Here is a 15,942-nt window from a genome sequence, read left to right as displayed (position 1 = left end):
AAAACGAATAAATTCCTTCGTTTATTTTCAATTTCCTTTTAATTAGAATTGTAGAGATCATAAAAGAAACGAAGAAAAAAAAGAAACCACGATCAAAATGCTAATCACTTCAAGGCGCAGGTCCCTAGAAAAAAAAAAAAAGAAAAAAGAGAAAGAAAGAAAGAAATTGGATGTAAGAGACTTAATATCACTTCGCGGCATGGTATTCGCTAAAGAGTATTACGAGGGATTACCCGCCGTAAAGTGACACCCTTGCCCCCGAAGCTACGTCGATGTGCACGCTACGTAGTCTTAACAAAACACCGGGGGCTGGCGCGGCCTTCTGTAAATATTGTTACTACCACCCTACCGGCAAATTTGCCAGCCATATGTCAGACCACCGATGTCCTTTTTGGTGTGCTCGCGCGTACTCGCGAATCTAGTTACGAGGGAGCTCCACTCAAAGATCCTTTGGCCGAAGAAATCGGACGATCACTTTTACGATGAAAATTTATTGATTTCTTTCTTTTTATTTTTTTATTTTTTATTTACACCTATATATACTTGAAAATATTTCGAGAATAGTTTTTACTTCCTATATAATTTACATGAATAAAAATAAATAAAAAAATATTTGTAAGTTACGAGAACTACTATCTGTTATGTATAAATGAGGTAAGTACCTCCTTTTTTATTTTCAGCCCGCTTACGATATCATTAAATCGAAATCTGTTCAATAGAAATGACTAAACTGAAGTTAAAAGTTGCGAAGCGATGCGTGATCCAAACATAACTGAAGAAAGCCTTAAACGATGATACTTAAAATCTCTTGAAATATCTGAAGAATAAAATGCTTTGCTGAAGGCTCGGCACGGTTCAACACTCGGTTGATATTCCTTATGGTAATCTATGAAAGCGGGATATAAAGCAATAAGCGACGGTGCGGCGCGGCGGAGGGGTGAATCGTAAATTAGAAAGTGCAAGGCACCGCGTTCGAATTAGCATCGCTTTCAAGTTGCTTTCTAATCTCGGTAAATGGACAAATTGGTATTGAATGACGAGTAACGAACGAACGGGCGGCTCAAGTGGGTTTTGCGGCCGCACGTAGGTCGCTTAGGAAAGCGAAGGAAGGGTGGAGAAAGAGAAGGTGGAGGAGAGACGCGGGCAGGACGATTAGGCGTACTGATACTCGAGTCGCAAGACTTATAGTAGTCGACACGTGGCAGGGATTACGCGCCCCTTACACGACCAATTTCGGACGTCCGGCCAATAATGTTCCACTCAAAGGAGTGAATCTCAATTTGGCCGTTATCTTCTGTCTGTCGCGACAAACTCGCATCCAGATTTATCCAAACAAACAAAAATACGAACAAGTCAGAACGGAAGATACGTTTAAGGGTAAATACAATTTGTAAATGCATGTACATGTAGCCAAGTACTTCATCAGCGAATTGCATAAAACGACCGATTATGCACGCAAATAGAAACGAAGGGGAATGCTTTACAATGGGTCGTCAAATTGTCGACCGTTTATGAGGTCTCCGCGATGAAAAGCTTACATATACCTACGTACGTGTATAGTATATCGTAGATATATCCGTGGTGCGGTTCACAGTATCGAGAAAGAACAAGTGTGAAAATCAGGTGCATCCATAATGCAAAGGGGTACTCCGTAGATATCGCAACCCCCGATACGGTCGTTGCACCGATTTCCTCGAACCCTCTTTCTCGTCATCGAAATCAATTAGTCACGCACCGAAACGGTGTTACATTTAATACCGATTCATCGAAAAACATAAACCATGTGAAACTTTATCGTCGCTCTCTTCCTTTCATTGGTCCGTAGAAAATGTGCGTTTCCACATATACATCTCTAACGGCATCTCTAAGCAATAATAAAAATAGATATGGGAGATGTACGAATAGGAATATTCTTTTACTATGATTTCCTTCGTTGCAGGAAAATAAAAATCTAATCCTTTTATATAACGTTTATATCACGACGATGAAGAAGGCAAAATCGACAGGAAACCAGGGATTCGAAGCAAAGTACAAAGTCGTCGTCGTCGTCGTCGTCGTCCTCGTCGAATAGAAAAGGGATGGGGTAGGGCTCGCTTTAACTCCGTAAGAATTAAAGCGAACCGTTGGAGGGTAGCTAAGGGTCGTAGCCTCCAGCGATTATACTAATAGTCGGGGCGTAGACAAGCTGATAGAAGAGGGTGGTAGGGATGGGAGGAGGAGGAGAAGGTAGAGGGCACGGTCGGGCTACTAATTGTTTTACATGCCGGCAACTTCGTTCGGAGGTTCAGACGATTCTCTTCTCTGCCTTAAGCCGTTTACTCCAATGAAAAGTCCAGCGAGCTTCAATATTCATGAGACTTAAATTAGAAACTCCGTTCTTCCGGGTGTAGCTGAAAAAAAAAGGAAAGCAACGAAATTTTATTCCTTTTTGTTTCGCTTTTCTGATTCTAAGAACGTTTGACGTTGAACTGACGAAACTGAATGAGATACCGAATGACGCTTGGCATGTAACTTTCGCCTACGAGAGATAACGATGATGGTAGGTATACGTACGTACTAAGATCTTGTATGTTCAGGGTCGTCCGTCAGACTCGTGTCGTTGGAAGATATTTCAAAGGACGATGTTTAACGAGCACGATGGACGTGCCAGCACAAAAAATGCTCGCGACATCGTACGACATACACGAATGGCCAAACCGGAACGACGGCGTACTCTCCGATGCGGAAGAAAACCCGGAGGCGTAAGAGCGAACAATGGGCTCTCTTCTGGCAGGTTGATCCTCGTTGAGTAATGTTGAAATCTGGGGCGTTCCTGGGAAAGGACACCTGATCTCCAGCTCCCTTCCATCATTGCCGCTGGACCCTCTCGAACGAGTAGCTACCGTTTGCATTTCGAATCGAAACAGCAAGAATAATAATGTTCGACGTTCGATTATCGCAATGAGATTCCGTCGATGAGATCGATTATTTACATTGTTTACTACTACGGTACGAGCAAAGTATGTATTGTAAACGATGCTTCGTTAAGAATACCTACTTGTTAAGCATTACATTCTCTTTACCTATCCGCTGTACTTTCTATTTCATTTATCATTCTTTCGTTCATAATTAGAGCGTAACACAATAAAGATTGACCTAACCATCTCCTACCTGCCGAAATATCTTGCGCGATTATATAGAAACGAACGGAGATCCTTGGCGCGTCTTAAGAAAAATGAAGATCGTTCTGGTCTGGATCATCAATCAACGCGAGAAAGAAGAAATTCCTTTTGTCGAACATAAAGAAGCAAGCATTGCTAGTAAGCATACTTACTTAAGACTACTTAAGAGTCCACGTCTCTCTTTAGTTAATTGAACGGAGAACGGACGAAGGAACAAACGATCGAAGAAACCAAAAAAATGAGATATGCTCGTTATTAATTAACGCCCATGGAAGCCCATTCCGTTTGCGTACGCGCGTTTCATACGTTCTAAGGAACACGGTAAGCCGAATGAAATCATCCAGCGGATCATAAAATCTATTAACCGTAGCAGCTGGCCGTACTCTGGGATTTTCTTTGTGGTTGAAAACAAGCCATACGTAGCGTCATCTAGGAAATAACGAAATTTTATACGCACGCGATACGATCGAAAAACATTTCATATTGTAAATACAAACTCTAGTCTGATCGCGAAGCGATGGCATCTCGATAGGGCGAGATAAACCCTAAAACGGTGTATCTATACTTTGGTATTACTTTCTTACTACTGTCACGAGAACTACATACATACCTAGGAAGCGATCGTCTAAGCCAGGGGAAAATAGCCAAAAATATGATAGTTCCGATAGGTAAGCGTTTCCCATGGAACGAAAAGTCGTTCGGGGATGGGCAATGGGCATGGGCCGTCAGGTAATGGAAGATGTGATAATTTAGTATGCACGGTGGAGTTTATTTGAATTTTATTGGTGGCCTCCGATGTCACGTGATGCCATGGCGCAGGAGTGGTGGCCATGCCACAGGGGGTCCCTCTTTTCGCTTTATCGGATCGGGGGGAGAGACGACGCTCCTCCCGTTTTCCCGTTTCCCCGAGGGGACACTTCCGTCCGACCAATATCGTTCCTCTCGCTCTTTCTCCTTCTCAAGACCTCCGCTCTTCTTCTCCTCCTTCACGATTCTCTCGCTCTCTCTCCTGGGCCACTTCCAATATCTTTCTAAATTCTCCAAGCCAGCCATGAATAAACTATTTCCCGACTTTGAATATCTTAGCGTTTTACGCGGAAATGGGACCACCATCGGAGGGATCGGCTGCAAAAAAGAAGAGAACGAGAAAAAGAGGGAGAGAGAGAGGGAGAGGGAGAGAGAGAGAGAGAGAGAACGAGAGGATGATATCGATTTGATCGACGCTTCTCGTGAACGAGATAACGGCGACCACGGGGATACTCTTCAAACTTTTTGTAAAATGGTATGTACCTATATATACTTCCATGTGTGCAATAAGAGCCCCATATACGAAGAAAGAATTCCTTCGTTCTCTCTCTCTCTCTCTCTCTGCCTGTCCCTCTCCTTCTCTCTTTCTCGTATTTTCTTTCTTTATTATTACTACGAACCGAGCTGAAATGTTTCTCACTTCGTTCGCTGAGATTCTATGAAGCTATTTGGCCCCTATCAACGAGAAAAGATAACTCGAAACGAGATGAGCGTATATATGAATCATAGAAAGATAGACTGTTTGAATGGATGATTCAACTCGGTGAGTTCTACGTAATTCTCGAATGATTCGACGAAATGAATAATCTCTATGAAATAATCGAAGTTTCGTCGTGACATTTTTATCAAATTTAATGGAAAATCTTCCGAAATAATTGTCGCCGATAACGACGACGATTAATTTTTACAACGACGACGACGACGACGACGACGACGACGACGACGACGACGATGAAATCAGACAGTCAACGTAATGAGTAGCGTCTTCTGCCACACAATTCATCGGATGTCGCGAAAGGTGCGAGGAAGGGTGCTGGCGAAGGACCGTCGAGGTTATTAATATTCAAAACGAGGAGTCGGAGCTGGAGCAGGAGCAGGAACCCAAGAGCGCCAGTGCCGAGTGACAAATACCTCACGCCCCGTCTCAACCCCGGAACGGCTCGAGTCTGTAATTAACGCTAATCTCCAGGTCGTTTCTACGACATCGTACCACCCACTTCGTCTTTGCCATCGTGCGTCTTTGTACTTACCAAAGAACTGACGACGGTAGCTTAAATGGACTCTCCGTTAGTCGATCCTTTCCTCGGACGACGGACGTTAACGTTCCTGTCCTGTCGAACTTTCAATTGCGTTTAACGTTCTGCACTCAGCGTTACTCTCCATTTATCATTTAGTAGTATGTGCAAACTCATATTAATTTGTTATTGTTATTCATTATTTTTCTATCTCTGAATTTACTTTCACATGCTTATAACGAAATGTCGAATTCGGTTCAAATGTAGATTTGCAAACGATAAATGAAAAATCGTTATCTATCATGTTAAGACACGACCGATTGTTCTCTTTCTGCCAATTTCTTTGCGCATTCAAGAAAAAAAAATAAAAATAAAAATAAACAATAAAAAATAAAAATTATATACACAGGTGAAAGGTTAATCATAATTCGAGGTTTTTGAATATTTTTGCGAATATTACCGTCGTTACTCGTTCGTTCGCACGAAATGTACATTTGAATTCGCAAAATTAATGCCGAAGTATGCTTACATTTGATCGGGATTAAAGTTTCTTTGTAAAACGAACTCGACGAGCGTCGAAACGAATTAACTCCGAACGAGCGTGACCAATCGAGACCAATAGCTCTTCCACGATTCTAACATATTTCTTTAGTACGAGGGTGTAGAAAAGAAACTCGGGAGATCTCGTACGAAGATTCTTCCATCCACATCACCGTGGTATGGACAGGGACGGTGGTCGTGCGCCTCGGTTGGCACATGGTGAACTAAAATAGCGAACCAGTCGACCGCGAATATCCTTGATTAAATGCAAAAAAAAGAAGATACATGGAGCGACGATAGCCTTGCTCGCTGCCTTGTGGCTGCGCGTGGTTTTTTCGATCGAGTTTGAGCATAGAATTGAATTAGTTGGCTACTCTCTCTCGCTTTTTAGCTCTCAACTCCTTCCTCTATCTCTTCCCCTTTTTCTCTCTCATCTTTTCGCTCGAATTCATATAGCAAGACGCATCGATAGTTTTGAAATCTTGAATGCAGATTGTTTAATCCACGTGTAAATAATTCATTGGCAAAATTCATTGACGCAAGATCTTTGCTTATAACAGAATGACAGAAACGTTCTTACAAATAGCTGATAATGTTCTCCTGTTTATGAAAAGGCGGGTGATCGAAAGGGTGGTGAAGGAGGGTGAAAGGAGAATCGAGTATTATGAGAGAAAAGGGGTTGTTGTTCGAGGGGCAAAAGCCTGATAATCGTGGATGACGCCGTTCGAAACAATGCGCTCGACATCGCGCTACTCCTGCACGAGCTTCTCCGAAGCGGGGGTTGATGTCAGAGCGGAGTGATGTATGGTCAGACAGAGCACGGGAAACGCCACGTGCCCCGCCACCTACCATACAAACTCTCCCATAAGTACAATATTAGGGTGCGACTCGCTACATTCGCCAACGCACTACTGCCGTATGCAATTGGATTCCTTTGGATGTCGGCGCTCTCTCTCTCTCTCTCTCTTTCTCTCTTTTTCCCTTGTTTTCTCCCATCGTAAACTCTTGAAAACCGTGCGGAAGCGATCAATGATCGTTGTTGATAGTGGATATACGCTCCAATTCACATACCGAGGCATACGGATCCGGTACGCCTCTGACACGACGGTCAACGGGAGATTCACCTTTGACATATCGCTCGATACGATTAAATGTACTTCTTACTCGATTAGAATGTCCTTAGTTGGGCAGACAGCAATAATAATCTCTGTAAGTTTAACATTCGGTTTCGCGCACGCGATTTCTATTAGATTCGATAATATAAAAAAGATATGTAGGATCTTTCACACGTTAAACGAATTGATAGAAGAAAATAGTTATTTTTTTCTTTTCGTTTTCGGAAAATCGACTTTTGAGAAAAAATGAATATGATAAGTTTGATCAAAAAATTTCATTTATTAACTTATCATCGTACGATTTATGTTACAATTTAATTATCCGACGTTGATAATTTATCTGTACCGATAAATAGGATCACCTCGTTATCGATATCAAACAAATCAAATTCCAACGCGTGTTATGCAGTTCAACCGTTTTTTTCGTTTAATTTGGCGCTACTGAAAGTTCAAAAAGTACATTCTCACTTGGTTAGGAAGTATCATTTAATATATCGAAACATGGCGATTCTACGATATCTCTGGACCTTCAATATTTTCCTTTCAACATTAATATTGTGCGGTAACGGAGCTAAATCCTATCACGCCGTGGTAGTGATCCATGGGGTACTTACAGGTAGTGATAGCATGGAGCTTATCAGTAACAGAATAGAAGAAGTAAGTTGTACAAAAAAATAATATAAAAATTATCTAGATGTCGCTATTATACTATGTTGATAATCATGGAAAAATGATGGCTCGATGGATGTGAACGGTTGTTCTTGACATTATCTAATGTTCGAAAACCTTTCAACGCACCTTTTATAATGATACAATAAAATGAAATTTTTTAATTATCTTCCTAGATGCATCCTGGAAGTCAGGTTTATAATACCATTAGGTACGCCGGTTGGGAAAGTTTACAACCTATGTGGCGTCAAGTAGAGGAAATAGGAATGGATGTTATATCTATAGGTGCAGCTTTTCCCGAGGGAATACATTTGATAGGCTATAGTCAGGGAGGTTTACTTGCCAGAGCCATTTTACAGAGATTTCCTGAACATAATGTAAGGAATTTTATTTCCTTAAGTTCGCCTCAGGCGGGACAGTATGGAAGTAAGGCAGATGATATTATTCGAAAAACGTAAAAAATGTTAACTGTTGCGTCATTAATCGTTCCAACATTTCTTATAGCTCGTTTCCTACATTTGTTTTTTCCAAATTTGGTATGTGAAACGGCTTATGAATTGTTTTATTCAAAAGTTGGACAACTTACAAGCGTAGGGAATTACTGGAATGATCCTCACCATCAGGTTTCATTTTTTTCTTTACTTTTCAACATTTCTGCATATTATCTGCATATTTATCTCTAATCAAAATTATTACTATTATTTTAGGAGTTATACTTTAAGTACAGTAAATTTTTACCATACGTGAATAATGAAAAAACCAATAAAACTATCTTCAAATCGGGTCTTGCAAAATTAAATCGTATGATACTCATCGGTGGTCCCGACGATGGTGTCATTACTCCATGGCAAAGCAGTCAATTTGGATATTATGACAAAAATGAAACGGTTTTAGAATTGCGCGATAGATCTATTTATCAGGATGATCTCATTGGTTTGAAAATTCTAGATAAACAGGGAAAATTGGATATCGTTACTGTGCCAGGAGTACCTCATTATGGATGGCACAAAAATATATCAATAATAGATGAATTTCTACTGCCATATTTAGATTAAGTAAAATATTGCGAATAAAGTTAAATTAATAGATGACAATTTATATAATCTATTATATTGGTATAGCTATTAAATAAGCTATCAAATGATATATTGATATTTTCCAAAGAATTAATTAAATCTTTTTACAAGTCTACATTTATTAATATCGAAATAAGTCGATCCTGAATTAAAAATGATCTAATAAAATTTTTAAATATCTTTAAGCAAAGGGTGCTTGTCACCGCGACTGATTGTGTTCATGCGTAATATCTATATCATAAATATACGCCATTTTTAACGTTTTATTACAATATGAATAAAAGCTCGTACTTTTTATATATCACTGTTATATTGTAAAGCGTAATGATCAAAACAGAATATATAAGTTTGTGAAATCTTAAACAATTTGTTAAAGCTCGCATGTTGTTGACAATTCTGAACTTCGATTTTCTGTTTTTTTTTTTTTTTTTTTTTTTTTTTTTTTTTTTTTTTTTTTTTTTTTTGGTAGGTATATAAAATTTTGATAAGTATGCTTATGTACAAACCTATGAAATAATAAAAGTTTATTATTATTGTTCATCATTGTCTAACAACAATTCAAGTTTATCACCTTTTCACACTTTTCATGTAATCATAACTTTATTCTAGTTTGTATACATTTGTTCGTTTAACTTTTTCCTCTACATCTATATATAAATCTATATATTATTATATGAAAAGTAATAAAAATAGCCTCAATGCCTATAACAAAGAGTATCACATACATTTCGCTGCAAGCCCTTATTCGGCAACTTATTTGAATTTTTTGTTATGTGTAAAGCGGGTAATAAGATCAAGAGCCCAACGAGGTTGATCGTATGGGACCATATGACCTGCATTTCGCACAAGAACTTCTGTTAAATTATCGACAGATTTTGTGTAACCAGCTAACTCGTCTTGTACCCACCATTGTTTCCGATCAACAGTTTTATATTTCTTTGCACCAGGCCATTTCAAATTTTGCAAGTAATTAACAGTGAGCGGATATGCTACAATAATATCAAGTTGACCATTATAAATAAGTACCCTATAATGTTGTACCAAATCTGACACCAGTATAGCTAAAGACTGCATGATATCTCCTTTTAAATGATCTTCAACATTTTTAGTTTCAAGATTAAAGGAACAATTGCCTACATGTATCGCACGCCTAACGTCGTCTCTCTGTACCCACTCTGACATCCATTGAGATTCGTTAGTATCTTCTGTCCGTAAATAATTAAAGTAATAATTAAAACCAGTTATATTTGTAAAGAGAGATGGAGAATTGTAATCACCAGAGAGTAACGTGTTAAACAACTCAAAAGCATCTACATATTTTTTTTGCTCAATTAAATCATGTGCTTTTTTCTCATATTGATGGAACAAATTTTTTCCATTTAAATCTATTATACCAAGTTGATATAAATAATCGCCATATAAAAGTTGATGTTCGGGATCTGTAAATCCATTTCCTATCGCCAAACCCTTTAGATTTATTTTAGTTTCCGCCTTAATATTATAGTCTTTGATGGCATGAGAAACAGCAGGTACATATTTGCCACCATAAGATTCGCCAGTAACAAAAAAATCATTATTCTGAAGCTCTGGGAAAAGTTTAAAGAACTGTACTAAAACGTTGTGAATGTCTCTTCCAACTTGAGTTTCATTACTAGCATAGCCTTTATCATTCTTAGTAAAACTATATCCGGTCCCAACTGGATTATCAATGTAAATTAAGTTATGAGAAATACTCCAGGAATATTTACGCGGTGCAAGAGTTATGTTTGAAGTAACAAAAAACGGCCCATTTTCCATGAAAAGACCAAATAAGGATGTTGCTCCTGGACCACCTTGTAACCACAATACTACTGGTGCATCCTTCGGATTATGCTACGATAAATATAGTGGAAATTAAAAATTAAAATACGATAAAAATAGTGAAAATTAAAAATATTGTTTTTCTTTCCAGTTTTACTACTATCAAATGTTTAACTTACCTGTGCAGGGAAAAACCAGAAGAATAAATTAGAATTGTATTCCTTATTCACTGTAAAGTAGCCAGCGTAGCTGCTAACCGCACCTATCTCCTTGTGTTCAACAATAGCTTCCTTTCGTGCCTCATCGATCTTTCCACTTTCAATAAGTGGTGTTAGAAAAAGAGGCTCACCCACATCTGCATTTTTATCAAGAACAAATTTCTTCAATTTTGGATAAATGTTTGTAAATCCATGGGTGTCTGCTCTTACGAATACAAAAAAGACAAACAGACTGAATAGCTGGGTCATTATTTCGACTATATACGTTCGCGGTTTACAAATATATGGGTATTCATGGACCAACAACTTTGAAAGTTTTCCGATTCGCTAGCGATCTATCTCCTACTCCGTATTAAATGTAAGTACATACTTTGCACGCTTAAATATTTCTTAATTTAGAACGCATACTATGCTCCCTCTACGTTTAGTCATTTAAATATAAAATCAAAGGAACGCTCGATATTTTCCATCGATTGTCGATATTTTTGGCGGTGAAATATTTGAATTTTTATGGTGCACCCCATCCTCCCTCATAATCGTGATGGCGTCAATGTGTGATACATTTTTGTAAAAACACGTAGGCATATTTTCATAACTGTTTAATATTTTATTATCGGGACTTGCACTCATTTCTGAAAATATATTTTTCAATGTGAAAATTTAATGATACACAAATTCAACAAATATTGAAATATTTTTTCATGTATATTACATAATTATTATATTATATTGTTAACAGAGGGCGCAAATAATAAAAATACTGTAACATTTATCACGCGCAGTCGTAAAGGAGAATGGAGTCGTACATGTAATGTCTGCTCAAGCGCGTACATTTCGCTTTTCTGAAATATCAAAGCAGCGATAGTTACGCGTATTGTTACAGCGACGGCTGACATTACGTACATAGAAAATTACTTTGCTTTTTTTTTTTAACTTTTAACTAAATCTGTTGATACGAATAACCTATATTCGTTCCGCAAGGTGAGTATATAATATACCTATACAACACGAAAAGTTATTTGCGATGATGGAAAATAATGCTTTGCAAACAGTCTCAAAAATTTGTAAAAAAATAATAAGTATATATTGATTTTCAAAAGTCATCATGTTGTAACCAACGCCAGATGACGGTATAGCGGATATTTATACATTCATGAAGTTGTGCGTTTTATAATTTGACATAGTAAGACATAAAAATCTTTATTCTTTTTCTGCCTCTCTGAAGATATTCCGTTAAAACTAGGTTAGAAAAAGCGATCGGCAATATTTTTAATTGAAAAGCAAAAATACGAATAAGATATCGTTTTTAATTAAATTTACATGTATGTAGATGGATGACAAAGATCCTACAAGTGTAATAAAAATGATAAAGGACCTTCGATCTGGATCAGAAGCTTATCGCCGGAATAGTGGAGTTTCCGTCCGTCTTTCTGGTACAGCATATAATCCACCAATGTTTAATAATAGCGATGCATGCAGTATTTCTCCGAAACGTCAAAAACTGGACGATACAGCTGCCAGTAATTCCATATCAAATAAAAGCGATAATGATCCTATGCCTGGTAGTCCATGGGAATGGAGAAGATTAAAAGGAGAAGTAATTATAATAAAGAATATCAATCATATAATTATACATTAAGTAATAATATTTGATTTCAATTAATATACACGTTGCTTGGAATGTATTTCTAGGTAGTTTCTTTAAAAACAAGACTGTCGCATCAAGAAGCGGCAGTTCAGCAACTTCATAAAATACGAAGGCAAATGGAAGAAGTATTTGAAAAAGAAAAAAGTCTTTTAGAAATGCAGGTAGAACAAGAAAAACAGACCATTAAACAACTAGAAGTGCGGTTAGACGTTGCTAGAAGAACCATTCAAGAAGCACGTGAAGCACAAGCTGTGTCGGAGAAAGAACTATTTCAGGTAAAGTCAATTTAAAGTTCAGCATATTTGTTTTCTTCATTATTCTTTTCAATTTAATCACAATATATGTTGTCCTTGTCTTTCTACATTTCTAATGATTAGGTAAAAGTAAATTTAGAACAAAAAACTGTAACGCTATTAAATGAAAATGCAAAACTTTTGGAGGATCTTAGAAATGCGCCTACACAAGAGAAAACTACTCCACCAAAGGATGACATAGCTCAAGCGGATGCTCAATTGAAGTTACAAGCTGCCGAAGACAGAATAACTCAATTGGAAGAAAAATTAAGGGAATGTAGGGCGTCTCAGAAAGACTACGAGTTACAAAATGTAGAACTTCAAAACTTAAAGATTAAAATGGAGAAGTTAGAGTCGGAAAAGGCACTCTGGGAGGAGGGTAAACAATTAGTTGCAAGAGCAGCAAAAGCGAGTGAGCTCGAAAAAGAATTGAATGTAGCTAGGGATACAATAACAGTTTTAAGGGAATCGGTTAGAGGAAAATTACTTCTAGAGGAACAAATGGCTAGCATAACTAAAAGGTATCGACCTTAAATAGTTATTGTATGTAAATTTTATAATATTTTATAAAATTTCTAAAAAACTACCTAGAATTTATAATATTTTATAATATTTTATAAATATATATATATATACATATATATATGCATGTATATATATGTATGGGTGTATGTATTTTAATACGTTTTTACTAATGTACATTACAGGTTAGAGCACACCGAAAAAATTGAGCAGCAAGTTGCGATGCTCGAGACGAAGCGATCAGAGTTATTGCTTCGTCTTTCGGAATACGAATCTATAGGGATTAATGGTGGGCCATCTACGTTAAAACGTGAATTAAATCGACTTCAACAAGCAGAAGCAGTTTTAATGGCAGAAGAAGGTCAGCTCAAATCCAAACTGGATGCGGCACAAAGGGAGTGTCAAAATTTGTCAAAGAATTACGAGCAGGCTAAACAATTGGCCGTAGATGTGACATCATCGAAAGAAAAATTAAATAAGTTAGTTAGCAGATTGCAAAAAAAAATGATGCTTGTCACAAGAGAAAGAGACAGTTATAGACAACAATTGGATTTGTATGAAAAAGAAATGACGGTAGACAGTAGCAATGCGATGCTTGAGAGAGTTCCTGCATTAGAACGCACTATCGAAGGATACAGGTACTCGAAATTATTCTATCGATATGTACAACGGCAGTGCATTAGGAATAACTAAAATAATGATTACTTTTATGATTAATTAGGGATTTGATTGCCAAATTAGAAGCGGATCTGGAATCTGTAGAAGGTAATAATCAAAAGGAGGAATGCAACAAATTAAGAGAAGAAATCGAAAGATTAAAAGGAGAAATAGAACACCGAGCTTTGAAAGGTGATTTTAACAGTAATGCTAGGGTATTACATTTTACTATGAATCCTGCTGCAATAGCGGAACAGCAAGCCGAGGAGAAGCAAAAAGCCTTATTACGTGAGCTCGAAGAATTGAGAGCTAAAGTCGCTGCAGGCGGTGCAGGAACGATAGCGTCCTCGTTACAAATACAAGGTAATTATTGTATTATAAATTATTGCATAAATTATTACTATTAAACGTATACGTATCATTTAATTTCATTATAAACATTGTTATTTAGAAATTGCTGAACTCAAACAAACTCATGACATAAAGATTGCACGTCTCAAAGAAGCCTTTAAAGCGTCTTCTCAAGAATACAGGCAAGCGTGTTATCAATTATTTGGTTGGAGAGTCGATAGAACTAAAGAAGGACGTTACAAATTGTCCAGTCAATACGCCGAATCGCCGGATGACTTTCTCTTCTTTCACGTTGGCGAGGAAGGAGTTGACTTACTGGAAACTGCCTTCTCCGCAACTCTTGGTACTTTTATCGAGCGTCATTTACAGAGACAACACAGCGTTCCTATGTTTCTTAACGCAGTGCAATCGGAACTCTTTTCACAGCAAACGATGACAAATGTCATGAATTAATTTTATTTATATCGTAATTTTAATTTACTAAATGCATAATTACTTATTGTATAAACTATTCATTTTTATGGAATTGAAGTATATTGCAACACTTTGTGTAATACTTTATAAATGGATTCTCACCATAAATGTGATTTAATACCTTCTTATTCTGTTCTATCCTAGGATTTGTATTCATCATCATCATAATATATATACACACATATGTATGTATACATAATAGTTCTATATCATACAGAGATCACTTCTTGAATTGTTAGAAAATTTTTATTTCTATACATGAACTATTCTCAAAAAAAAAAAAACATTTTATGATACGATTCTTTTTGAAGAAATAATGTATATAATTTCAAAACAGATATAATAATGAATATATTAAATAATAAAATAATCTATATCTCCATTGAGACACAAGAAATGGGCAATACGAAAAAATGAGAAAGATCATCATAGAACATGGTAAATTTTTATTGAATTTAAATGCAGCCTGCGCGACGGTCCACTTAGTCTCCTTGTTGCAGTTGAATCCTTCATTTCGAATTATTTTATGGTACAGATTGCAATCAAGCTTTGTCGTCTCGTTAATTGCGGATAATTAGAATTTTCTATCGTACAATCTTATTTTATATACCAATCGATTGTCGAAAACGCGATTTTCGTACGTAAATGTTCGCAAGTCATGGGATCGTTAAAAAATATCTGCAAAAATAAAATCGACGTTTTTTGTGGATGCTTTCTATTTCAAATTATTCTATTTTTGCAGTATCGGTACTTCTTTCACTTTTTAACGATGTATCAATTAATAATTTGCCATTAATTATACTTCATATATGGTACTTCGTATTATACTCAATTTTCATACACACACACACAATCTTGCATACTTCCGTATAAGGTTATCTCATAAACACACGCAATTAATTTTGTGTCCCACTAATTAATCTTAATTTTACGCTTCCAAAAATTGTACGTGCTAGAAAAGAACGTTAACATCAGAGAAGATAATTGTATGTGTATATATATATATATATATATATATATATATGTATGTATGTATGTATATATATACTTAGCAGTTTTACATTACACCAAGCTTATTATTAAACAGAAAACTGCCCTAGGATATCGATATGCAGACAATTATTTTACATTTTAATATTATAATCTTTGATGATATATGAAACAACAGTATATATTTGTCGCCATAAGATTCGTCAATAACAAAAAAATTATTATTCCGAAGCTCTAGGAAAAGTTTAAAGAACCATATTAAAGCGTTATGAATGTCTCTTACAACTTGAGTTTGCAATCCAGTATTGGATTATCAATGTAAATTAAGTTATGAGAAATACTTAAGAAATATAATACTTACACGATGCAAGCGTGTTAGAATCATT

At 36.6% G+C, this 15,942-nt stretch overlaps 3 protein-coding genes across 4 annotated transcripts; 2 read left to right on the top strand and 1 right to left on the bottom strand.

Moving 5' to 3' along the window:
* Nucleotides 1-7,291: 7,291 nt before the first annotated feature.
* LOC122631555 (lysosomal thioesterase PPT2 homolog) lies at nucleotides 7,292-9,143 on the top strand. Its single transcript, XM_043817399.1, has 4 exons — nucleotides 7,292-7,515; nucleotides 7,704-7,953; nucleotides 8,032-8,150; nucleotides 8,235-9,143. The coding sequence occupies exons 1-4, from the start codon at nucleotides 7,360-7,362 to the stop codon at nucleotides 8,580-8,582; spliced, it is 873 nt and encodes a 290-aa protein (XP_043673334.1). The 5' UTR covers nucleotides 7,292-7,359; the 3' UTR covers nucleotides 8,583-9,143.
* Nucleotides 9,144-9,184: 41 nt separating this feature from the next.
* LOC122631554 (venom serine carboxypeptidase) lies at nucleotides 9,185-11,139 on the bottom strand. Its single transcript, XM_043817398.1, has 2 exons — nucleotides 10,583-11,139; nucleotides 9,185-10,475 (listed from the first exon to the last, which is right to left on the bottom strand). Exons 1-2 carry the CDS (start codon nucleotides 10,868-10,870, stop codon nucleotides 9,357-9,359), a joined length of 1,407 nt encoding a protein of 468 aa, XP_043673333.1. The 5' UTR covers nucleotides 10,871-11,139; the 3' UTR covers nucleotides 9,185-9,356.
* Nucleotides 11,140-11,396: 257 nt separating this feature from the next.
* LOC122631553 (mitotic spindle assembly checkpoint protein MAD1-like) lies at nucleotides 11,397-14,674 on the top strand. Of its 2 annotated transcripts, none has more exons than XM_043817397.1 (7): nucleotides 11,397-11,602; nucleotides 11,952-12,218; nucleotides 12,314-12,544; nucleotides 12,647-13,083; nucleotides 13,270-13,722; nucleotides 13,806-14,104; nucleotides 14,193-14,674. In XM_043817397.1, the coding sequence occupies exons 2-7, from the start codon at nucleotides 11,952-11,954 to the stop codon at nucleotides 14,543-14,545; spliced, it is 2,040 nt and encodes a 679-aa protein (XP_043673332.1). In that variant the 5' UTR covers nucleotides 11,397-11,602; the 3' UTR covers nucleotides 14,546-14,674. The 2 variants fall into 2 exon arrangements, with proteins under 2 accessions (XP_043673332.1, XP_043673331.1); XM_043817396.1 differs by lacking the exon at nucleotides 11,397-11,602 and adding an exon at nucleotides 11,625-11,699.
* Nucleotides 14,675-15,942: the final 1,268 nt, after the last annotated feature.

The sequence above is a fragment of the Vespula pensylvanica genome, chromosome 9, assembly GCF_014466175.1.
Source record: "Vespula pensylvanica isolate Volc-1 chromosome 9, ASM1446617v1, whole genome shotgun sequence".
In the NCBI taxonomy this organism is placed as follows: Eukaryota; Metazoa; Arthropoda; class Insecta; order Hymenoptera; family Vespidae; genus Vespula; species Vespula pensylvanica.
The sequence above is the reverse complement of the archived record's forward strand: the minus strand, read 5'-3'. Positions and strand labels throughout refer to the sequence as shown.

Bases quoted from the DNA above. Each gene is read 5' to 3' on its own strand.
- LOC122631554 (XM_043817398.1), bottom strand. From the start codon at position 10,870: ATGACCCAGCTATTCAGTCTGTTTGTCTTTTTTGTATTCGTAAGAGCA. The intron at 10,476-10,582 runs GTAAGTTAAACA...TATTTATCGTAG, and splicing joins TCTGGTTTTTCCCTGCACAG to CATAATCCGAAGGATGCACC.
- LOC122631553 (XM_043817396.1), top strand. From the start codon at position 11,646: ATGATGGAAAATAATGCTTTGCAAACAGTCTCAAAAATTTGTAAAAAA. The intron at 11,700-11,951 runs AGTATATATTGA...ACATGTATGTAG, and splicing joins AAATTTGTAAAAAAATAATA to ATGGATGACAAAGATCCTAC. The intron at 12,219-12,313 runs GTAATTATAATA...ATGTATTTCTAG, and splicing joins GGAGAAGATTAAAAGGAGAA to GTAGTTTCTTTAAAAACAAG.
- LOC122631555 (XM_043817399.1), top strand. From the start codon at position 7,360: ATGGCGATTCTACGATATCTCTGGACCTTCAATATTTTCCTTTCAACA. The intron at 7,516-7,703 runs GTAAGTTGTACA...TTATCTTCCTAG, and splicing joins TCAGTAACAGAATAGAAGAA to ATGCATCCTGGAAGTCAGGT. The intron at 8,151-8,234 runs GTTTCATTTTTT...CTATTATTTTAG, and splicing joins GGAATGATCCTCACCATCAG to GAGTTATACTTTAAGTACAG.